The following is a 25222-nucleotide window of genomic DNA, read 5'->3' as shown; positions in this document are numbered from 1 at the left end:
CCACTGGTGGGCACCCAGGATGAATGTGTGTCCGTTCTTGCTTCTTGCTGTCGACCCAGCCCCTTCCCTAACAGCAGACAGAGCACGGTTGCCCCTCGGAACCCACTCTGCATTGCTCCTCAGTACTCGGCTTCTGAGGAAAACTGCCATCTCAGTACCAGTAGGAGTTTCCTTGTGCGTCTTACAGATACTATGTGAAAAGTGGTCATTTCATCAAACTAGGTGTGTCACTTTTACCTCCTGTGTGGAAGAAGACATAATGTATCATGAAGCATTTTTGAATTCTCCAGTTATCAAATTGGTCCAAAGGGCCCAAGGTGTCATTGGATTTTCCTCAGTGGACCCACCTTTTGGGGGTGGGGAGGATTGGGGTAGCAGGGAGGGTCCTGGCCACCTTCCCCCACCTGACTTGCCTTAGCCAGGAGCTGCTCTCCTTTGATTTGTTTTGTATTCTGGGAGTTTGCCTAATATTTTGTTTGCTGCTGTTTGAGGAAATCAGTTGGGTCTCATTTCATGGGGTACACAAATAGTAAAGATATTTGTACATTATTTTCTATGACTTTGTAAGGAGAGAAAACTGTGCAAGGTTGTGTCCCATGGAATGTCGAATTTTCAATTAGGAACTCCCTGAGTCTTTGGGGCAATTATTTATTTATTTATTTATTTATTTATTTATTTATTTATGAAATGGAGTTTCGCTCTTGTCATCCAGGCTGGAGTGCAGTGGCTTGATCTCTGCTCACTGCAACCTCCGCCTTCTGGGTTCAAGTGATTCTCCTGCCTCAGCCTCCCGAGTAGTTAGGATTACAGATGCCCGGCTAATTTTTTTGTATTTTTAGTAGAGGTGGGGTTTCATCATGTTGGCCAGGCTGGTCTTGAACTCCTGACCTCAGGTGATCCACCTGCCTTGGTCTTCCAAAGTGCTGGGATTTCAGGTGTGAGCCACTGCACCTGGCCTGTGGGGCAATTTTAGAGTAAAGACCATGAAGGTGCAGTTCATGGGGTCTATGTCCAAGTCTGGTTCCCACACGCCTTTTTCCAGCAGGGCCCATGGCCAGTGGAGGCTTGTGGAGTGCTTCCTACCTGTGCAGATATGCCTGTTCCTACCTCCCTATCAGTGTTAGGTTTCTTTCCTGGAATATCCTCCTCAATTTACTCATTCCTTCAATTCTTATTGCATAAGGTTTATCACAGTTTTCATGTTCTGTAATAAGACTACCAATACGGTCACCAACATCTGTGTGATAATGATTGCCATGTAACACACTATTACCATTTTAAAAATATTCTTCAGGACCTAACACAGGGTCTGGCTGAGAACAGAACACTCAGTTGTGTATCAAGTTGAATTGTATTAGATTTGTCAACTAGGATTCCGGACCTAAGTATAATCATAACTTAAGATCAGTTACTTTTTCTGGATTAGAATTAGATTAGGTTAACGTTATCACCTGCACATGGAGCTCTCTGAAATTCTTTATTTTTATTTTAGGGTAAAATGGTGCAGAAGGGGACTTACACTGAGTTCCTAAAATCTGGTATAGATTTTGGCTCCCTTTTAAAGAAGGACAACGAGGAAAGTGAACAACCTCCAGTTCCAGGAACTCCCACACTGAGGAATCGTACCTTCTCAGAGTCTTCGGTTTGGTCTCAACAATCTTCTAGACCCTCCTTGAAAGATGGTGCTCTGGAGAGCCAAGATGTGAGTTCACCTCCTCTTACAACATGGCCTGGTTTTGTTCACTGTTAATGGCCTTATGGATCTTTGGTCTACTCTGTTCAAAGCTTCATCTTTTGTCCCAAAGTGAATTCTGTGGTTTCAGGGCTCTATTCCATGATATTGGTAGATTAAAACAGAACCAAGGCAAACAACCCTGGTTGGAGTTATCCTTTGTGTGTAGGCTGGGGAATGTCAAGGAGATGAGTAGCGGGTGTGTATGCTGGTGCAAGTCCTAAGCTGTGTGTGACTCACACTAATACTACAATTCTTGAATTTACTGTAGTGAAATCCTACTTAGTCTGGTGGCCCCCGACTTCTCTTTGCATCTGGAGGCATAATTTGAAGACCCCCTTAGAGAAAGTCCTGCTGTGGGCCACATGAAATTAGCCACTTTTCCTGTATGTTGGAATGTTCTGATGCTGCAGGTGGCTGATGTAGGTATTTTGCCCTGTTGTCAGATGGTTTATGTTAGGCCAGAAGTAGCGTGTGCAAAGACCCAACAGTTCCTGACACACAGCAGCCCAACTTCCTTCTTTACCTTTCAAGAATAGGAGCTGCATCTTACTCACCTTGGTGTTCCCAGTGGCCAGCATAGAGCTGCTCAATACATCTTCAGAGTATGTGAATCTCATGCCTTCTAAGTCCTCCGGGCAGAAATGTACCAGAGCTCACTTAAAAGCATAGATATTCCTTGCCACACAAACCCTGACTATCCAAATCCAGGAGCCTGAAGGATTCTTGCAGATATTCAGATTAGGCCCTCACATGCCAAATTATCAGGAGTCAATTTCTGAAACTCAGGAACCAAATAGATTAGGATCATATGCTATCCCTTCCTTTCCAAACTCTGGTTACTGAGACTCACTGCTTGACCCCAGTTACTGTGTTGAGCTCATGTTTTGACCCCCTGCTCTTTTATGTTTCCATCTTGAGTGATGCAGTTGAGAGTTCCATATCTTTTTGTATATGATTTTGGAACAAGTTTCTGTATTGACACTTGAATTTGGGTGTGCTAGGTAAGTGCTGAACATCCTGATGTCATCCTTCCAGCAAGCCACGCCACAATGTACAAATGATATTTCCTTTTCTCTAGTAGAACCTTGAAAGTGGGATGGCTGGGTCCAAGGATTAGTGCATATAGCTGGGTGTGGTGGCTCATGCCTGCAGTCCCAGCACTTTGGAAGTCTGAGGTGAGAGGATCACCTGAGGTCAGGAGTTCCAGATCAGCCTGGCCAACATGGTGAAAACCTGTCTTCACTAAAAAATACAAAAAATTAGCCAGGCGTGGTAGCAGGCATCTGTAATCCCTGCTACTCAGGAGGCTGAGGCAGGATAATTGCTTGAACCTAGGAGGCAGAGGTTGCAGTGAGCCAAGATCGCGCCACTACACTCCAGCCTGGGAAACATGAGCAAAATTCTGAGTCAAAAAAAAATTAAATAAATAAAAATAAGTGGATGTATAGTTTGGCTAGCTATTTCCACACCCTTCTCCACAGGAGATGGATCATTTTGGACTTCTGCCTGTTTCCCCACAGCTTTGTCAACAGAGTGCATTGTCATCTTTGGGAACAGTTTTGTATACTGTTTTGTCTCTTACCACCTTTTTTCCTTTGCAGACAGAGAATGTCCCAGTTACACTATCAGAGGAGAACCGTTCTGAAGGAAAAGTTGGTTTTCAGGCCTATAAGAATTACTTCAGAGCTGGTGCTCACTGGATTGTCTTCATTTTCCTTATTCTCCTAAACACTGCAGCTCAGGTAAATAATGACATTTGTTTTGCGCCCTCAAAATGATATTTACAGTACCTATGTTTATGCTATTATGACTGCATCTTGCAGTTCACTTGGGGTCTGAATTGAAATGTGCTGTCTTTGGTGGAACAAAGTGAGGGCTGCCTACTGGTGTTCCGTGTCCATTACAAAGACCTTCTGCGAAAAAAGGGTATCTTTCAATGATTTTAAAATGGAATATGCGTTTTCTTGAACTCTTGATATCTGGGAGTTTGGGCTTGGCACAGACCTGAGCTGGAAGAACTATGCGAGTTCTCTGAGCTTTTTATTCTTTCTTTTTTTTTTTTTTTTTTTTTTTTTGAGACGGAGTTTTGCTCTGTTGCCCAGGTTGGAGTGCAGTGGCGCGATCTTGGCTCACTTCAACCTCTGCCTCTGGGGTTTAAGCAATTCTCCTGTCTCAGCCTCCGGAGTAGGTGGGACTACAGGCACATGTGCCACCACGCCCAGCTAGGCTAATTTTTATATTTTTAATAGAGATAGGGTTTCACTATGTTGTCCAGGCTGGTCGCGAACTCCTGGCCTTAAGTTGATCCGCCTGCCTCAGCCTCCCAAAGTGCTGGGGTTTACAAGCATGAGCCACCACGCCCGGCTTTGAGGGCTTTCTTTCGGTTGTCCATGTTAGCGATTGAGAGTTCTGAGTTGGTAAGTCATGCCCAAGTTTGATTTTTGTCTTTGTTGTTTCTCCCCTCCTAGGTTGCCTATGTGCTTCAAGATTGGTGGCTTTCATACTGGTAAGTTATTTCTGGTCTGATGTATGAAATACTCCAAAATCAGTAAGAAGACTCGCTTTTCCATAGAGTTAGAGGGAGGTGTTTGTTGATCCTTCTCTTCTAATCCTCACTTAGTTTACCCGAAGAAAAATTAGAGTGCTTGCTGGTGGAGTGTAAACTGCGGTGGTCTCCACCCATGTCTGATCCGCGGCATCATGTTCACAGACAGTTTCGGGAACTGAAAGTTGTGATTTAAATTGAATTTTTATAAGGTAGATAGACACAAGACTAAGTGAGCTGAGAATCATTTTCCAGCATGAAGCATTTCTCCCAAATTGTGGTTCATTTTTTAAAAAATGTATTTATCTAAATTCCATATATAGCTTAATATTTTTTTCTCCCCATGTTCCATAGGGCAAACAAACAAAGTATGCTAAATGTCACTGTAAATGGAGGAGGAAATGTAACCGAGAAGCTAGATCTTAACTGGTACTTAGGAATTTATTCAGGTAAAGTTTAATCATTTGGTGTATTGTATGAGAGGCTGAGGTGCTTACAATGAGCCTGTGTGAGTAACTAGGGCTTCCAGGAGTAATTCAGTAATGTCTTAACAGAGCAGGAGTCTCAGTCGAATTTACTCTGTGAATTAATTAGAATAATTATTTTAAAAATCTACTAGAAGAGAGGTTGACTGAAGACTCTTAATTTGCTCTGTACTGGATTTTGAAAGTTAAACCAGGATTGAGCATTCAGAAAATCAGCCACTGGAAATATGTGGCTATTGTCTATTCTAATAGGTTGCTTTAGCTAAATCTTATATCATTATACGGATGGGCAGGGGGATTAGAAACGGATCCCCACCCTGTGGTTCGGATTGTTCCAATTCTGTCTAAATAAACCCTGGCTTTTATTGAACTTGGATGAAATCCTCTGGCAGCAAGGCCCCCAAAATAAAAGCATTATTCCCTCCCAGGTATGCAAAGCTCCCTTCAGCACTGCTCATCTCCTGGGCTTCACTAATTACTTAAGAGGGAAGCTGAGCAGGGAAAAATCCAGTGTCTGGGAATTAGGATGCCTTCTATTTCTTACCTTGAGATCACAATGTTATCGCGTCCCCAACTGTGTGATTAATTTAACATTTGGCTTGCCAGACTAATATTAACGTCGCACTCTGTTTTCACAAGAGTGCTTAGAATGTATGTAGCATTACATACTGTTTAAAGGAAATCTTCATCTAAAATTTTAAATATTTCCATAGGAAATGCTCCTACAAGCTTTCCTCAGAGATAGAGTGAGTTATCTTTGTAAGAACCTACTCAGTGAAATTTGGTGTTTATTTCATCAATCGCTTGCTAAGAAATCTAAATCCGTTAGGTGTTTACCTTCCAATTGATGGACTATGTGAAAACTAAAGAAGGAAATCTGTTATGTTCTGTTATGTTCGTGTAGGATGGCAGGCTAAGCATAATGCCCGTTGTTGGAGTTAGGAATTTGAGCTGCTTTCAGAGGTTAAATAACAGTGACATGTCATCTGAAAGGGAAATATTTGTTATAGAAGTTACCCCCACTGTATTTAGCATTGTGAATTAAGAGATGTTAGGGAAGCTCTTTTAATTTCTATGTGAATAATGGATCCTCATTCATGTCTTAATAAAATGTACGATTTATTTTATTCATTTAAAAATGTCTTGTGTCTATGTAACACAGTGGGGGATTAGTTGCTTATTTAGATTAATTATCTTATGTTAAAATATAATTTGTGTTTTCTTGCAATTCAATTATTCAAGAGGTTTTCCACATGCAACTTAATATGGTATTTTTAAATTCTTTAAAGCTACTTGGGCATTTTCTACAAGGAAGAGGTAAATCATTTCTCCAATTCCTTGTTAATATCACATGTTGGTATCAAAACATACCACCTTTTTTAGATTATGGGACATAATGTAAATAATAAGATTTGGAATATGGAGAAGATCAACTACACTTCATGATTATCTATCTTACTTCTGAGTTTTTAATAGAACTTGCAATTGAATTAGAGCCTAGAATGAAATTGTATTATACACCTGATTTTTCTTTTCTGTGCAGTTTCCATTCAGTGAGAGAAAAATAAACTATTTTAATCCTTCTTTGTCAATGTATTTTGTAAATACGTTATACTTATGTAGAATCCAGATGCTTTATGGAATAAATTAAATAACATCTTTATAAACTACCTGGCTTGCTTTAGCAACTATTGAAGAAAATGCAGAGATATGCTGTGTTCTCTAAGTGATATTTCTTTATTTCAGGTTTAACAGTAGCTACCGTTCTTTTCGGCATAGCAAGATCTCTATTGGTATTCTACGTCCTTGTTAACTCTTCACAAACTTTGCACAACAAAATGTTTGAGTCAATTCTGAAAGCTCCGGTATTATTCTTTGATAGAAATCCAATAGGTAAGTCTGACACCAAGTTTCTCAGTAAGTATGTCTTGTTAACAACACATTTAGGATCTGATTACATTTCCGTCTTTGAAAATGGAAGGGATGCTGGGAAGAAAATCACTATGCATGTTGATTCATTTTCCACAAGAAACTTCACTGGTATTTTTCTCCTACCAGAGAAAATCTGAATATGCGGGGGGAGAGGCGGGGCATACAATCTTTTATTCCAATTTATATGTGTGTGGAAAAATAAATGAATGTTCACTTTGCAGAATGCTTTAGGAATCCATTTGCTGTGAGGCAAGTGAAGCATCCTGCATTCCCTGTAAACATGTTTAAATGTAGTTGAATAGTTGCTAAACATTGGCTGTGTTTACATAGTGTTAGGTTATGCCATTTTTCAGAGGGATCTTTGTAATCAGGAATGCTCTGACGTGAGACAGGCTGTGCATTTCTTTCTTTCATTGGGAAACCCGTTCATTTCTGGAAACACAGGGTGTTTGTACATACCCTGACTGTGAGGTTTCCCTGAAAGATAATATGTGGTTAATTAAAAGCCAAGATTGATAAAATGTAAACTCCCCTTCAAGAACAGTTTCTAACTCTGTGGTTTTGAAGTAGACTTTTGGTTCTATAATAGAGACTTTGTTGAACCTGCCATATAGATCTTCAGTAGCTTGTTTCCTGGGTATACCCAACTATACCCAGTAGTTTCCAAGTGGTTGATGCCTCTGCACTATGCCCTTCTTACCTGTCCTGCTTCTGAGGCTAGCCTTCCTGACCTGGGTTCCTAGGGAGAATTAGTTGTGCCTATAAGTCCCCACCCTGCTCAGTTGAGTGGACTTGTGGGGAGGCCTGAGTGACATTGTGCAAATGATAACTGCCCTCATAGAAGCAGGGAAGTGGCCTGGAGAGAACACAGGCACAGCTTTGGCCTGGCCATTGACTAGCTTTTTGACCAAGGCCAGAGGACATAGGTGCTATTACACAGGCAAGTCTCCAAGCAGATGCTGTAGTTCAAAGTGTGAACTCAAGCTAACTACCTGGGTTCAATCCTGGTGCTGGTTACTAATTGTTATAGCTGATTATAGTTACATTCATATTCATGTGCTAGTTACTTAATTTTTCTGTGTCACAGTTTTCTTATCTGTAAAATAGGGATACTATTCATACCCACCAAATTGAAATCTTATGAGAATTAAGCATGTTAATACATTCCTAGTACATGAAACTGGGTGTAGCAACATGGTCAGTGCCTAACGAATGTTAGTGACAATGAAGCCATGTATCTATGAACTGAATCACCTTCACTGTGGGGTGGAAATTACTCCTACCCTCTCTGTTTTACATGATTTTTGTGAAGATTAAAGAAGACTGTTCTGGAAAGCATCTTGTGTAGATTTATTTAACAAATACTTTTCAGTCCAAGCACTGTGCAGCGTGCAAGGATTTGTAAACTGCAGAGACCACACAAATATCGGTCTGATTTCAGCTGGTATTAGAAAGTCATTGGAGGACCTCTGCGCTATTACAGCTGTAACGTCGCGCCACTTTGCCAGTTAATTTGAAGCTACAGTCATAACATTTGGAGCATTAGGTGGGACTGCATTTCTCTTATCACAGGCCTCAGAATGCTCATGACTACCATTAACCAGCCTCTCCATGTTCGAGACCTGTGGGCTTCTCCTCATGCTGATTTATTTATTATTCAGGGATTTGGGACCCAGTCTAAATCTTGGAGGTGACTAATCTTACAGCAGCACCTGAGTGTTTATCTTGCTTCCTCCTCCTATATCTATTAGCATGACTTTATTCCTTCAACAAAATAGAAGCCCAAATAAGTACCCCAAGAGAGGCCTACTTTGTCCAAAATGTTTAGAGGTCGTGAGTTATTTACTTTTTTTAGTGGTAGACGTTGAAAAAATTTAAAAATTAAAAGTTTTTTAATGGTAGAATTAAAATTTTCATTTAGATAAAATTTTTGCACTTTTTACAATGGTGAAGGATACACAAAATCTGTGAATTACGCCTCAGAATTCACATTACTGATTGTATGCACTTCAATGGTTTTATATATATATATCTATATATATATAGATATATATATATATAATTTATTTAGAGATAAGGTCTCATTCTGTTGACTAGACTGGAGTGCAGTGATGTGATCACAGCTCACTGTAGCCTTGACCTCCTGGGCTCAAGTGATCCTCCTGCCTCAGCCTTCCAGGTAGTTGGGACCACAGGCCTGTGTCACCATGGCCAGCTAATTTTTAAAATTTATTTTATTCTATTTTGAAGAGATGGGATCTCACTATGTTACCCGGGCTGGTCTCGAACTCCTGTGCTCAAGGGATCTTCCTGCCTCAGTCTCCTCAAGTGCTGGGATTACAGGCATGAGCCACTGGACCCAGCCGGCTTTATAATATAAATAAAAATTCCCCTCTAGGATAGTGAGGCAGGCAAGCTCGATTTTTCAGTACTCTTAAATATACATGTTAAATGTGTATAAGTATCTGGCATGATGTTGTGCCCCCTGAATTGCAGAGTGTTCTTTGAGTGGGGTAGAAAGACTGGGAAGCATGTCTGAATACTTAGTTATTAAAAGCAAGCTCTCAGAAGAGCCCCGGGGGAGTTTCCTATGAGCTCAGCATCCTGATATTCTCCCAGATTTTAGAAAACTTAGGAAACGGGGAGGACCTCTGCTGGCATGTAGTTTCCAGTAAGCTCACCTTGGGATGGTGACTGGCACAGAAACTCCAGGTGATTCACACCGGGGGTCTGGCTAGACGTCGCTCATATCCCCATCTCCAGTGCCCTTGTGCTGGAATATTCTCAGTGACTCTGGTCTGCAGCATAGAAATGTCTTCTCCATTATTTTATGTCCACTCCCACCCCAGTGTGCCATCTCCCTCATCATGCTTCTGCCCAGATCCTCATCTGTGTGGTTAATGAATGGGCGACTCTTGCTGGTGACTCAGAGAACCAGACCTTCTGGAAGGGTCCCCCTGACTGCCCCACTGTGGTCCCAAGTTCACTTATTTGGATTTAGGGAGAAGACGAAGGTAAACCTGGAAGGTCTGTGTTTCTTCTCAGCAGCAAAGTTTCTGTTTCTTTTTTTTTTTTGAGACGGAGTCTTGCTCTGTCACCCAGGCTGGAGTGCAGTGGCGTGATCTTGGCTCACTGCAAGCTCCGCCTCCTGGGTTCATGCCATTCTCCTGCCTCAGCCTCCAGAGTAGCTGGGACCACAGGCACCCACCACCACACCCGGCTAATTTTTTGTACTTTTTTAGTAGAGACGGGTTTCACCGTGTTGGCCAGGATGGTCTCAATCTCCTGACCTCGTGATCTGCCCGCTTCCACCTCCCAAAGTGCTGGGGATTACAGGCGTGAGCCACCGCGCCCGGCCTGAAGTTTCTGTTTCTAGGAAGGCCACGCTTCTCCAACATGCCAGACATTAAGTTCCTCTCCATTTCGAACCCACCTATGGTTGCATGAAATTCATCTTTGTTTATATAATACAATACCTTTTTATCTACTGGCCTTTCGTTAACCTGATAAATCTTAAGCTAGCAGGATAAAATGTGAGCCAAACCAGTGTGCTGCCTTAGAATGACAAGAGCCAGTTCTCTCTCTCTTTCTCTTTTCTTTCTTTTCTTTCCTTCCTTTCTTTTCTCCTTCCTTCCTTCCTTCCTATTTCTTCCTTTCTTCCTGCTCTGTTGCCCAGTCGAGTGCAGTGGCATGATCTCAGCTCACTCCAAATGTCCACCTCTTGGGTTCAAGCAATTCTCATGTGTCTATCTCCTGAGTAGTTGGTATTACAGGTGTCCGCCACCACATCCGGCTAATTTTTTTTTTTTTTTTTTTTTTGTATTTTTAATAGAGACAGGGTTTTACCTCCTATTGGTACTGAGATAGCAGTTTTCCCAAGAAGCCAAGTACTGACGAGCAATGTGGAGCTGGGTCTGAGGGGCAACCATGCTCTGTCTGCTGTTGGGAGCGGGCTGGGCCCCCGGCAAGAATGGACACACATTCATCCAAGGACACACATTTGACCACCAGTGGACAAATGGTGACTGTTTGTGTGTGTGTGTGTGTGTGCGTGTGTGGTAGAGTCTCACTCTGTCGCCCAGGCTGGAGTGCAGTGGCGTGATCTCAGCTCACAGCAACCTCCGGCTCCCAGGTTCAAGTGATTCTCCTGCCTCAGCCTCCCGAGTAGCTGGGATTACAGTGTCCACCATCACACCTGGCTAATTTTTGTATTTTTAGTAGAGATGGGGTTTCACGATGTTGGTCAAGCTGATCTCGAACTCTTGACCTCAGGTGATCCACCCATCTTGGCCTCCTAAAGTGCTGGGATTACAGGCGTGAGCTACCGCGCCCTGCCAAGAGCCAGTTTTCCTTTCTCGTCTTTTTATCCTCCTCTCACCCATTGCTAGTTTTTATTCTTTCCTCCTTTGATGTAGGTTGGTGATGGGATCACATGTGTCTGTTAAGAAGCCTCACATTTTCAGCTGCCCTCAGACACCTCCTGTATATTTTGATTATGACCTGAGTTGAATAGGGCATTTGCAGATATTTTCTGGTGCTGTTCGCTGCATCTACCTCTTCCTAGTCAGTTTTTGTGTGTGTCTTAGCCCTGTTTCCATTCTGTTCCCATCATAATAAATGGGTAACACAAATCCTAGGTCAGGAGTAAGTCTTCAGAAATTAAGAGATGATTTTTATTTTAAATGTAAATCCTGTTTTCCTGGCATGGGCAGAATTAATTTTGCTTTTGATATCCAGCACAAGAGGGCAGCATGATCTGCAGTATTTCAGTGATATAATGTAAGAGCACCTCATTGCAAAACCTGGTTTTTAATTTAAAGCTTTCTTGGAAATTCTATTTTTATAGCTTGGGTCTTTGTATCTTGATATGTGTTAATATGAAATTTAAAAAGTAATTTTGTGGCGTATTATGTTTGAAACATGAAAGTCTTTGTGGAAGATATTTTTCTGATGTTGTCCTGGAATACCTAGCATTTCAAACAGGGTTTTTTTGGATTTCCTAATTACACCTTCTTGACTAGTAACTGGAATAGGCAGACGCTGACATCTTGAGTGGTTGGATGCATTTTAATTCCTGAAGCATACATTATGATTTGCTTGTATGATGTTTCTGTTTTCTTTGTAAGCATGAGTTTGCAGAGAAAGATAGTTACACAGTTAGTTTCTTTAGTTTTCTTCCACGCCAACAGAGTTAGCAGAGACATTTTATTCTTATCAGGTCTCTACAATTTCACTCTTTGTTTTGGAGAAAAGATGAGCGGTTTGTTGTCCTGTTTTCTTATGCCTAATTATGGTGACATAACATTTAGCTAAGTACACTGACTCTAATGGGTGCCAGATAAGTGTTTACTTGCTTTCAATTTGTTAATTTGGCTTTAAGAACCCAAGAGCTGGTGTCGGTAGAAGTGTTTGTTTACTCTCTCAGGGAAGTATAAAGTTAATATTGGGTTACAGCCAGTATGTTTTACACAACTGGTTTTTCTCCAGTGTGTGCGTGGGGAGTATGTGTGTGTATGTATATTTATGTTCATTGATGCCTTCAACAGTGTAACAAAAAAACCAGATTCATATCGTTCTTTTTTCTTTATAGATTAAGGTAAATGAGAGCTAACACACTAGATAAAAGAAAAAAGAAACATATTGACTTCTTCCCATGTTTCTTTTTTTTAATCCAGTGGAAGATGCTTGTGGTCACTGAGGTATGGAATGCGAATGCTAGTACTAGATTTTAAGACAGACATATTCTCCTATGTTCCCTAATCAAAAATCTAGGGTTGCCCCAGTGATTAAGATTCTCAGCTTTTAGCCAGGCGTGGTTGTAGTCCCAGCAGCTCGGGAGGCTGAGTCAGGAGGATCACTTGAGTCTGGGAGGTCAAGACTGCAGTGAGATGTGATTGCGTCACTGCACTCCAACCTGTCTCCAAAAAAAAAAAAAAAAAGAATGCTTCCTTCCCAGCTTGACTGAATGGGAAGTTAGGATGTGCATCCTACAGGAATTGAGGGGAGGAGGGTGGTAGTGGTTTGAACTATTGTTCTGTTTCTGAAACCTGGAAAGGGACTCTGGAATCCACTGCAAGTTGCTAAATAATTTGTGGAGAACTGAAAGCAACCTCCATGATGAGCTTTTTCTATGATCAGAAAGACTGTCTTGCGATACTCTATAAAATCTAATGTCCATATCCCACTTCCTTGCCAGAAAAAAAGAGTCATCAATAAAGAAGAAACATAATTGTAGGGATACCTATTTATCTGTTTATTCAGTTCAAATGACCACTGGAGTTGGTGCTAAATGTGCATTTTTAACAAGTATAATATTTCAGCACTGTCAAAATTACCTCTACAATAATAGGCTTGTTAAATTATAGCTCTATAAGCTAGGGGGTAAGATGGCTCTGCCCAGCACACATTAATCTATGCCTGTTCACACAAGTGATTCTGCTGAGCAGGTAGCATGTTTAAACAAGAAATACTGGTCCTAAAACCTCTGATTTATGGTAGGTGTTGTTTTGACACAGCACCATTCAGACAATTTACAAGGCAAAGCTTCGTGCTAAAATATTTCCTCAGTGTCATCATTCGTCACCAGTATAAATATTCAGTAGTGATGCTGGAAAATTGGTAATATGCCCATTGATGCCAAATCACTCGCTATGTTTCCTTTCAAGTGAGATCTGTTGTGGATATGGTTAAAAGAAACTATGATTTTTCTTCCTTGAGAGCAGATGAGCTGTAAGAAATTGAGAATAACAACCGTCCTGACAGCTTTCATGTACTCAATCTTGCCTATATTGCTTTTAATTCTGGCTTAAGTCCTGCGGGCTTTCCCTCCCACCCCCTTGCCTGATGCGTATTGTAAAGAACACATTTATATGTACATTAGTTAGTTTAAGAGGCTTTTTGTGTTCAAAGGAAGAAGTTAGTCATCACCAGAAAAGCTTTGTTGCAAAACAAAAACACACATTTCCCCTTTCATTTTTTCTTGTTAATAATAACAAATGCAAGTGACTATAAAGGGAATAACACAAAAGATTGCATCAATCATAATGATTCTCAATAGCCACATAAATATTGTTTTTTCAGCTTTGAATGAAACAGCTAAGAGTTTGAAGTAGGTGTGGTAATTAAATCCTGTCGGGTTGTCACAAATTAAAAATAATGTTTTTTCACATAACAATGGTTATATATACTTAAACTCTTATCAGGGGTGATACGAAGTCATATTTTATGGGAGTTGCTCCTTTACTGCTAATAGTATCATAAAAGCCTTTGTTAGGAGTTTAGTTACGTAGTTACATATATTTGATTGCTATTGTTATTTTGTCAGTAATCTGTATGTAAGCAATTACTGTAGCACTTGTCTACAGCTGGTAAATATTGCATCATTTTGGCATAATTTTTAATCTACTAGGATGTTCTGATTCATGGTTTTTCTCCATAATAAATCATACATGGAGATACTGACAACTTAGTAACAGAGAAAGCACTGTGTTTGTCCAATAAAATGTTAAAAAGATAAAAAATTAGGGAAGAATGTGCTTTGTTCAAAGTGATAATCTTGTAATATTTCAGGAAATTATAAGATGACATTTTACTTAACTGTGTTAAATTGTTTTCCTATAGTGTATATAATGTGATACCTGCATGTGTTTGTATATGCCTGTATCTCTCTCTCTCTCGACATATGTAAGTTCTCCACTTCAGTCTAATGTCCGTGGCTATGGTTTTAACGCCCCCCATTAACTGATTTGATATGTGTTGTCTTTATCTTTATCTTCAGCTAACTTGGAATCAGCTAACTTGGAACTCAGGGCTTTGTAGCATATCCCAATATCTGCTGTTAATGTGTGCTTAGTAATTTGGCATTAGCCTATGGGATGTGTGACTGATAATAGTAATTCAAGTGTTGTCATTTAAAACTGTCCCCCACTGTTAGATCAACATTATAGTTCTCTGTGACCTTATTGTCAGAAAAGAATCAAAGTATCTTCATGACTTAGCTCTTAGCTGTTGGATAACCATTTCAAGGGAAAATAGAACACTGTTTCTGGAATAACCTAATGATATTTCATTAGCCACTTGCAGTGGCCGATTTCAACATGAATAAATATTGATAAGTATATTACTGAGAGCCTAATATGTATAAAGCATAGTTTTTGGACACTAAGTGGAAGTGGTTGGGATTTGCTAGCTTGAAACGCTGTTCTGTTTTACTGTAAGGCCAACTGCTTCCCCTCAAAGATTTGACTTTGAAGTTCTCATATGAGAACTCTGGTTTTCATTTATAACTGGAGTTTTAATTTGAGAGTTTTCCATTTATAACTGGAGTTTGAGTTTTATATGAGAACTGATTTTTACTTATAATTGGAGTTTTCATATTCCATTATTTTATTCCTTCCCCCTTTATTATAAACATGATTATTTATATTGCCATGAAGACAGTGGAAAAAAATCAGAATATTTACAACGCTGAGGTTGTGACATTTTGTTTTCCATGAAGTTTAAAACATTTTTGCTTTTATCAAGTTTTTGATAGTGTTTATGAAAATGATAGTTACATTCTAATTTAGGTAATTATGTATTTACCACCCTTGTCTTATGTTAGCCTTGTTTTCCCCTTGTCTTCCCTGCCTTGTTTTCCCCTTGTCTTCCCTGTCTTGTTTTCCCCTTGTCTTCTTGGAGCTTATCTGTTGTTTCCTTGCTAAATCCCCTGAGCCCAGGATTGGATACACTGTATCTGATTAGTAAATATTTGTTGGCTGGACAGAACAAGAAATAGTTCCAAGAGTGCATTTGCATCTCTTTAAGCAACACCCATAAAGAACAATGGGACTTTACAGTGTTGAAATAAAATTAGAGTGTTTTTTGTCTTACAGCTGGTACTTATATTAAATTTAACTCTTGCTTCCAATTTTCTTTTTCAAAACTACAGTTTGTAATAGATTACTTTGGTGGACTTTGTTTCTGATACGTGATGGCCTGAAGAGAAAAACCATACATTGGTTCTTTGGAAGCTGTGATTCATGGAACTAGACCAAGTTCTCCTGTTGTTTACCAGTCAAAGAAATGAAACTGTCAAACACCTAATAACTGTTTTTGGGGTTTAGTTGTGTGTTGAAGGTGACTTTTAACACTCTGTGGGTTAAGTGTCTGGTACTGTATTGTTTTGTTTCGTAAACTTCATGCCCTTAAGAAGTAAAGAGAGGAATTAATCCATTTAAAATCATCAGTAGACATTGAAAATCTGTTCTTGCACAGGGAGTTGAGGTGTTGAGATGCCCCAATTCTGCTAGGATCATAGTTTGCGGTAACTAAGTCGGTCACTTTACTTCTCTTAGCCTCAGGGTTCTAACAGGTAAAAAGAGGCTTTTTCATTCATCAAGCATTTATTGGTCTTCTACTCATCGTCAGTTGTGGTCCCAAACATTGAAACAAAAGTACCTGTTTTCAAGGGACTTGCAAACTTAAATAGTTGCAGACAGTGGATGATGATGATGATGATTTCTTCTCCTTCTTCTCCTTCTCCTCCTCCTTCTCCTTCTCCTCTTCCTCCTCCTTCTCCTCCTCCTCCTCCTTCTCCTTCCTTCTTCCTTCTTCATTCTTCTTTCTTTCCTCTTTGTTCTTCTTCTTCTTTTTTTTTTTTTTCTTGAGACAGAGTCTTGGTCTGTTGCCTAGGCTGGAGTGCAGTGGTGTGATCTCAGCTCATTGCAACCTCCGCTCTCTGGGCTCAAGCAATTCTCTTGCCTCAGCCTACCGAGTAGCTGGGACTACAGGCATATGCCACCACACTTGGCTGATTTTGTATTTTTAGTAGAGACAGAGTTTCACCATGTTGGCCAGACTGGTATTGAACTCCTGACCTCAAGTGATCTGCCTTCAGCCTCCCAAAGTGCTGGGACAGGTGTGAGCCACCACACTAGACCAACAATGGATTACTTCTAAAAACCATCCTGTGTCAGAATCTATGATCTCATATCAAAAAGATGCATATTAAAATTAATGCAGCTGCCAAATGGAAGTCTAGATACTTTTCTAGATATAAGACACATGAGCATAGCTCCATCAGATATGTCTTCTTCATAATTCATTGGCCTTGATTTTATAAAATTTCCAAAAATGGTTCTTTTGGCACTTCAAAACCAATTGTGTTCAAAATGAAATCATACCAGTGGGAGTAGCAGAGGTGTTCAGGAAACAAAATAAATGATTCTTTATTTCAGATCATAATCTCTAAGCTTAAAGTGGACTCACAATAATTTCTAGCTAGACTCTTGACTGGGCCTAGATGCTTTTCTGAGCCACTGGGGGAGGTCTAAGTGCTACAGCTCAGCTTAGGAAAGTGTGTTGGAGAAAGGGGAGGGACTTCCAGTGTTGCCCTTTACAAGTACCTGTACACGCTTTGGGCTTTTAGAAGTATTGATAGGAGAAAGAACATAAGTAATGATATTTTCCCTGTAAGTAATGTTATCATGAAATTCAACTATGATTCACTGAGTGTTCTCATTCTTGGTCACCAGGATTAATGTTTGAGAAATTTCTTCCTCATTTAAATAGAAGCTCTTTCATATCTCAAATAAAGACTCGACAAGCTTCAAAGTACATTTTGAGGCCCTGGCAGTGGGGAAAGGGGAGGGAGGGGGAGGAAAAAACAGGACATTTTTGAGAGGAAGTTTATTGAAAACAAGTTCTCTATTCTGGAAACATTTTCCTTTCATGTCTTGTTTGCATTTGCATTTTAATAGATTATATCACATAGGCAAATGTTCCAACACCTCTTGAACACCTGGAAAGCCTGTCTTAGACTTGTTCTGGTGTTTAGAAATCTTTAGGCAGACAGTGTTCCAAATACAATCGTGTTCGCCAGGCATGGTGGTTCATGTCATATAATCCCAGCTACTTGGGAGGCTCAGGCAGGAGGATCACTTGAGGCCAGGAGTTTGAAAGCAGCTTGGACAATAGTAAGACCCCATCTCTAAAAAAAATTAGCTGTGCACAGTGGCGTGTGCCTATAGTACCGGCTCCTCGTGAGACTGAGGTGGGAGGATTGCTTGAGCCCAAATGTTAGAAGCTGCAGTGAGCTATGATTACTGTATTGCCCCCCCAAGCCTAGGAATCAGAATGAGACCCTGTCTCTAAAACTGTGCAGCAACATCTGAGAAAACAGTATATCTCCCCTGGTTGATCTTCAGCCTGATAGTAGCTAATCAGACTTCTCTCTGAACTTCAGGTGGAAGTTTATAGAAGTGTTCTTTTGCTTCAGTGACTGGTCTCATTCCTCACTCTGATTGAAGCACATAATAGAAGAGTTCAGAGATTTTGAGGGTTGGAGGAAAAAATAGCATACCCAGTTCTTTCTGTGTTCTGCACAATGATATTGGAACAGGGAATATAGTTGAAGCAGATTTACCCTTAAATATATTTTCTCCACATACAATTCCACACGCCTTGATCAGCAGCAGTGCTTTGAGGCATAGTTACAATCATGGATTATTTTTTTTCATTACCTTTACATATTTAAAAGTAGAGAAGGAAATGATTGCTTTTTTTTAAAGTAGTCATTATTTTTAATTTTTTTTTCCTCCTGTTGGTGTCAGAATGGCCTGGGCGCATAAAATGTATTTCCTTTGGGGGAACTATAAATTTATTCTTCTTCTCTTTTTGGAGAATAAAATGGTAGTGACATCTTACAATTATCCCATGCGAATATAAATCTTCTCTATATACTCCCTATTACTTAGCATGAAAATGAAAAGGGAGTCAAGTATAGTTTAATAAGTTCTACCAATGAACTGTATTGTAGACAGAAGTATTTCTTATTGGTGCCAAGTTGGAAAAGTTAGTCTTGATGTGGTCCTGTAAATGAAAGGAAAATCAACACATGCATTTCAGGATGATGAGTGATCAGTGTCACTAGAAAAGTGTTCTTCTTTCACTTTAAGATTAAATAAATAGTTGTTGACATAAATAGCCGGGGTAATAAAAGGGAACACCTGTGTAATCCAGCCATCAGCAGTTTTATCGTACAATCAGATAAGCTGCTGTTTGTTAAGGAATTGTCAAGTCTTTAGACCAGATGAATAGATTTAGCTCATACGTTAGAGAATTTTAAAAACTGAACAGAAGAAGCTTTAATTTCCCTTGATGCCAAATGTTCTAACCACTCTCATCTCCTTTCACACACGAGAAGCTGTAGGAGTTTAAAGCTTCATTGACCTAGCCTTCAGGTATGTCTTCTTCCATTAGTTATTGCTGTACCAAAGTAGCTAAATGTTCTAGATGAGATTAGGGTTTGAAATTTTATATGGCAAAATAAGTACCTCATCATTTTTGGATAAACATGGGGTTTTTTTTTCTAATACAGCTCATCTTTTCTCTCCCTTTAATTCTCATGTCCACTTTCATTTGATGTCAAATGAGAGAGAACTTTGGTTGTCATTTAAGAGCCTCTTGATCAAAACAGTTATCTTAAGAAGCATTGATTGTGTGTGTGTGTGTGCGTGTGTGTGTGTGTTGTGACGGGTAGGGGAGAGGGAGAGAGAGACTTTTTAGTTAGCTTGTCCCACCACAATAAGAATTATATTTTTGGATTCTCTTAATAATATGTGAAATTTAAAATTTGAAAATTAATCAGCAGATAAGATGTCCTTTGACTTCACCCACCAGCAAATGGAAGGATTTTTCTTTATTTTCTAATAGGGGATTTAAATCACTATATGATTTGGGATCCATGGTACCCTTTTGGTAAAAAGCATGACTTTGGAATCAGCCTGCCCAAATGTGAATCTCAGCTCTACCTTGCTGAATTACTTAAACTCTTTCTGCTTCAACTTATTTGTAGTATGGCGATGATATTAACAGTACAATCCTTTTTTTGTGTGAGTGACAATTAAGAGAATCAATATATGAAAAGCATTTGATATGGTACCTAACAGCTAAAAATTGATTTTTGTGACTAATTGATATGATGAAATTTTAGTAGTCTTAAAAAAATGTACAAATTCCAAATCTGCTAGTTTTGATGAAACAAAGGGAGTCTGGGAAGGGTGTCTGTGTTTTCCTGGATGCAAAGAAAAATAGATAAATGACCAAGACTAACAAGCCACAAAAGAAAATCAATAGAGTATTTTGTTTGTTTGTTTGCATGTTTTCTTTTTGGTTGTGTTTTCAATGGGGCTTAGCTTCATTCCAGAGTTAATTTTAAATTTAATTTGGTTTTACAACGAGAGCTCAATTTTGCATGTAAGTACCAAACATCTGGTTTACTTTTTGTTTGAAAACGATACAGCTGAAGTTGAGTACAGAAGTCTATTGTGTAATTAAGGAAAGACAGTTTGAAATTTTGTAAAATAAGCTCTATTTAAATGGAATATTGGAATTATTCCAGAGAAGTGGATATACTTCTTAGGAGTAGGAGAAACTTACATTATTTTTTAAAAATGCTATAACTGGTCCAAATGTATAAATTCTATGTATTCACCTTTTTCAAAAAGCATGAAAAATGACAAATTTCACAAGTGAAAGTTAAAGTTGACCTAAGGCAGTTTTAGATTGTTGAGCCTTCAAATTTTATTCATGGGATGTTTTTAGAGACAGTCTGTGGTTTGTTCACTCCAGTTAATTCTGGGCAATCTTTCTACATTTCTATCAGATGGACATTCTGATATTTTAAAACTTCCTCTTGTGCAAAATATGTTTAAAGCAACCTGGGAAGAAAATGAGATTTCTGGTTAGTTCTTGTAAACTACAAATTATGTTTTTAAGACATTTAAAGGAATAATAAACCAAACATAGCAGATAACTCCTGTTACTGCACTATTACCATTAATAAACTAACAATTAAAATGCCATAAAGTACTGACTGGATATAATACTAGCATTGTGATATATAAAAAATAGAATTTGCGGTGGAGAGACCTAAATGAAGATAGGACACCTACTAATTTTCCACCTGCTTGCCAGGTAGTTGTGCCTTCAGGCAGAGACACCCAACTAGTCCAGAGTCTTAGGATTCAACCTCAGTAATGTCAGAAAGGCCCTCAGCTCTGAACTGCGATGATTCTCTCATTCTGTGCAACTCTTTTAGAAATAATTTGATAAGAGCTTAAGAAAGTCAAAAATAGGTTGTTTGTAAGACATCAGAGGATTTTTATAATAGTTTTGCCCCACCCTTGAATGTTTTAGAGGTCTGTTGTAGGACAGAGGTTTTGGTTTCTGGCAGTTGCATTCTAGTTCTCTACCAAATTGAGGATCAGCCAGAGGTACAATACATTTGGAATCTTGCCCTGTGTCTTATAATTTTATAGCAACATTATAAATTTATTTGACAACTTAAGCATATAAAACTTCTGTCACTTCCGTTGTCTTGTTTCATCTGCAGTAGCAACAAAGCAACAAGAAATCTGTTGCAGTCTCTCTGCCTCTGAGCATCCACACAGTAGATCCACCCTCTTCTTTGCCTTCTTGCCCAATACTCTTGTTATTGTCCCTATCGGTTTTTATGTGGCAACCGCAGGGATGTGATGCCTGTAATTGAAAATTAAATGATTGCCATAAATCATTAATCAGACTGCAGATTATAACAGCATTTATTAAGCATCTCGGTAGGCCAGGAGTGTGCTGGGAATTTTGCATAAGGTAACCGGTTACTGTCTTGTGAATTCTGTCTGGGTATTTTCCTGTGTTTGTTTCTTCCAACTTTTATTTTTGGTTCAGACAGTACATATGCAGGTTTGTTACATGAGTAGATTACATGTGGTGGAGGGTTTGGTATACAGATTATTTTGTCACCCAGGTAATGAGCAAAGTACCTGATAGGTAATAGGTAATTTTTTGATCCTTGCCCTCCTCCTACCATAAAGTAGGTCCCAGAATCTGTTGTTGTTCCCTTCTTTTTTTTTTTTTTTTTTTTGAGAGAGTCTTGCTCTGTCACTCAGGCTGGAGTGCAGTGGCGCAATCTTGGCTCACTGCAACTTCCGCCTCTGGGGTGTAAGCAATTATCCTGCCTCAGTCTCCTGAGTAGCTGGAATTACAAGCGCATATCACCATGCCCAGCTGGTTTTGTATTTTTAGTAGATGTGGGGTTTCACCATATTGGCTAAGCTGGTCTCGAACTCCTGACCTCAGGTGATCCTCCTGCCTTGGCCTCCCAAAGTGCTGGGATTACAGCCGTGAGCCACTGTGCCCGGCCTGTTGTTTCCTTCTCAGAGTCCACATGTACTCAATGTTTAGCTCCTGTTTGTAAGTGAGAACATGTGATATTTGGTTTTCTGTTTCTTGTTAATTTGCTTGGGATAATGGCTTCCAGCTCCATCCATGTTGCTGCAAAGGGCATAATTTTGTTCTTTTCTATGGCTGTGTAGTATTCCATGGTATGTATGTACCACATTTTCTTTATCCAGGCCACCATTGATGGGCACCTAAGTTGACTCCTTGTGTTTGCTATTGTGAATAGTGCTATGATAAACATACAAGTGCATGTGTCTCTTTTTTTTTTTTTTGGAGATGGGGTCTCACTCTGTTGTCCAGTGCAGTGGCAAGATCTCAGCTCACTGTAACCTCCACCTCCCGGAGTCAAGTGATTCTCCCTTTTTAGCTTTCCAAGTATCTGGGACTATAGGCATGTGGTACCTAATTTTTTTTTCTTTTTTTTTTTTTTTAGGTAGAGATGGGGTTTTACCATGTTACCCAGACAGGCTGGTTTTGAACTCCTGGGCTCAAGTGATCTGCCCGCCTCAGCCTCCCAAGGTGTTGTGATTACAGGCATAAGTCACCGTGTCCAGCCATGTGTGTCTTTGTGATAGAATGATTTATTTTCCTTTGGGTCTATACCCAGTAGTGGATTGCTAGGTTGGATGGTAGTTTTCTTTTAAGTTCTTTGGGAAGTCTCCAGACTGCTTCCCACAATGGCTGAATTTCCATTTCCTCCAACAGAATATATGTGTTCCTTTTCTCTGCAACCTCACCAGCATCTGTTATTTTTTGACTTTTTAATAATAGCTCTTCTGACTGGTGTGAGATGATATCTCATTGTGGTTTTGATTTGCATTTCTCTGATGTTTAGTGATGTTGAGCTTTTTTTCATATGCTTGGTGACTGTGTGCATGTCTTCTTTTGAGAAGCATCTGTTTTTGTCCTTTGCCCATTTTTTTTACTGGAGTTGTTTGTTTTTTGCTGGTAAACTTAAGTTCCTTATAGATTCTGTTCTTTTTGCTTAGGATTGCTTTGGCTCTTTGGATGCTATTTTTTGATTCCATATGAATTTCAGTATAGTTTTTCTAGTTCTGTGAAAAATGGCTTTGGTAGGTTGATAGGAAGAGCATTGAATCTGTAAATTGCTCTGGGCAGTATGGCCATTTTGACAATATTCCTATCCATGAGCATGGAATATATTTCCATTTGTTTGTGTAGTCTCTGATTTTTTTTCAGCCATGTTTTCTAATTCTTGATGTAGAGATCTTTTACGTCTTTGGTTACCTGTGTTCCTAAATATTTTATGTTTTTGTGGCCGTGGTATTCTTGATTTGGCTCTGAGCTTGGATGTTGGTGTATAGAAATGCTACTGATTTTATGCATTGATTTTTGTATCCCGTAACTTTGCTGAAGTTGTTTATCAGATCTGGGAGCTGTTGGGCAGAGAATATGGGGTTTTCCAGGTATAGAATCATGTCGTCTACGAAGAGAGGTAGTTTGACTTCCTTTTTCCTATTTGGTTGCCTTTTCTTTCTTTCTCTTGCTTGATTGTTCTGGCTAGGACTTCCAGTATTGAATAGGTGTAGTGAGAGTAGGCCTCCTTGTCTTACCGGTTATCAAGGAGAATGCTTCCAGCCTTTGTCCCTGAGCATTTTCTAAAGTTATGTCGCCCATTGCTATATAGTATAATATTTTATGCTATCATCATGCTTCACCCCCTCAGATAAGGGTTATGTTTAATATAGTACTTCCTTTCCAATGAATGTGGATATCTTATTAATCATATGTTTAAAAATCTGACAAATTTGTGTGACCCGGAAAAATCCATCACAAATAACAGGTGTCACAGTGTGTATCTAATGGATGCGTTTATCTGTCTGAATGTGTATGTGTGTGTGTAATGTTGATATAAGAATTCCAATTTGAGTTACATGTGTGAAACTAAGAAATATTTTAACCTCTGTCTTCTTCACCTTCTGAAATGTTTACTCAGCTTTTACATAAACTTGCTTTTATCAATTTTCAGAAGGATTTAGCATTTGAAAATGAGTTAGTCCCACAATGGGAGAAAAAAGTTTTTACTGTGTAGTAAAGGTTACTGCTTCTGCAAACTAGATGATCACTTTTGCCTGTTATCATGGGCGTACGTTTTCTAGACTTCTAGCAGTACATTGGCATGACTTTCTAAATCAAGTTTTTATGTTAGGAGAGTGCTAGCTCTGAAATTTGTAGTGTTTGGTGTCATAGGAGATACTGTGGAATGGTGCTACCATAGCTATTCCTTGGCATTTGTGTCCTACTGGGAGTGGAAATAATTCTGTCTTTGGTATGAACATTTTTTCCTTTTTTAGCTCTCCAAAGTGATAATGGAGAACTTTTTATTTATATTTTAATAAAAAGGAGAGAAAGAGGGAAAGGAGACAGAGAATAAACTCTCAAATCCTTCCAAATTAGAAGTCCTGTTAACTATTTCAAGATGTCTTTGGTCATTCTCATAAATTTTAGATTGAATTATAAATGTATCTAGAACATTTCATGTAGGCTATTTTGGAAATGCAGTTGAACTTTTAATAGGACTAAAAACATCATTGTTAGACTTTGAATGACAGAATAACATGGTCAGAAGGGGCATCTCAGGAGGTTCCTGTTAGAAGAACCACAGCCAAGTGCCTTTCAAGCTTGTGGAAATCCCATCCAGCTGTTCTCTAGGCCTGAAAAAATGTGGGAAATCAAAAGATTGGGTGAATTCTCTTGGTGGTCTACTCAGAAGAAACCATATTAGTAATGTTGATGGTTCAGTATCAAACCTGGCATGGGCTCAGAGCTTGTGAGCCTAGAGTCACACATGTACCAATCCAGGTGAGACCCCAGCTGAAAAATTTCTTTGCCTTGTTTTATTTATATATCTAGGCTTTTTAGTTCATGGCCCACTTTTTAGCTACTTGCCCTCCTCCACCCATAAATTATGGTGATGAGAAAGACAGAGATTCTTCTATCATCCATTTTATTCCTTGTTTCTTCTTATTATTATTATATTTTTTTGGCAGTAATTTAAGAGATTTGCTTTCTTTCTTGTTTGCTGTAGAAGTCAAACAGTATTTGGAAATTTGCAGAAAATAACGTTTCATAAATCTTATAATTTAGTCTTCACAAGGCTTGATATTTTATAGTGAGACACTGATTTTTACTCATACCCTTTTCACAAGTAGTATGATGATAAGATCTAATCCTAATTCTAGCCATCTATTTGTTCTTTGTTCTAAAACTTAGGTGTATACCTTAGATATCACTATTTCTTTTTTTTCTGGTTTACTCATGATCTTTTATTAAATTTAAAAA

The 25222-nt window shown here is 39.1% G+C and overlaps 1 protein-coding gene across 7 annotated transcripts in view; it reads left to right on the top strand.

The window, feature by feature from the left end:
* The window catches only part of ABCC4 (ATP binding cassette subfamily C member 4), a 282364-nt gene that overhangs the window by 133366 nt on the left and 123776 nt on the right, over nucleotides 1-25222 (top strand). For all 7 annotated transcript variants that reach the window (XM_001137006.7, XM_016925451.3, XM_063792279.1 and 4 more), the window contains 5 exons: nucleotides 1493-1702; nucleotides 3337-3477; nucleotides 4204-4241; nucleotides 4635-4729; nucleotides 6512-6658. In XM_001137006.7, coding sequence (XP_001137006.1) covers nucleotides 1493-1702; nucleotides 3337-3477; nucleotides 4204-4241; nucleotides 4635-4729; nucleotides 6512-6658 — 631 coding nt within the window. The remainder of the gene's footprint in view (nucleotides 1-1492; nucleotides 1703-3336; nucleotides 3478-4203; nucleotides 4242-4634; nucleotides 4730-6511; nucleotides 6659-25222) is intronic.

The sequence above is a fragment of the Pan troglodytes genome, chromosome 14, assembly GCF_028858775.2.
Source record: "Pan troglodytes isolate AG18354 chromosome 14, NHGRI_mPanTro3-v2.0_pri, whole genome shotgun sequence".
Taxonomy (NCBI): Eukaryota; Metazoa; Chordata; class Mammalia; order Primates; family Hominidae; genus Pan; species Pan troglodytes.
This window is presented reverse-complemented; position numbering and strand designations above follow the sequence as displayed.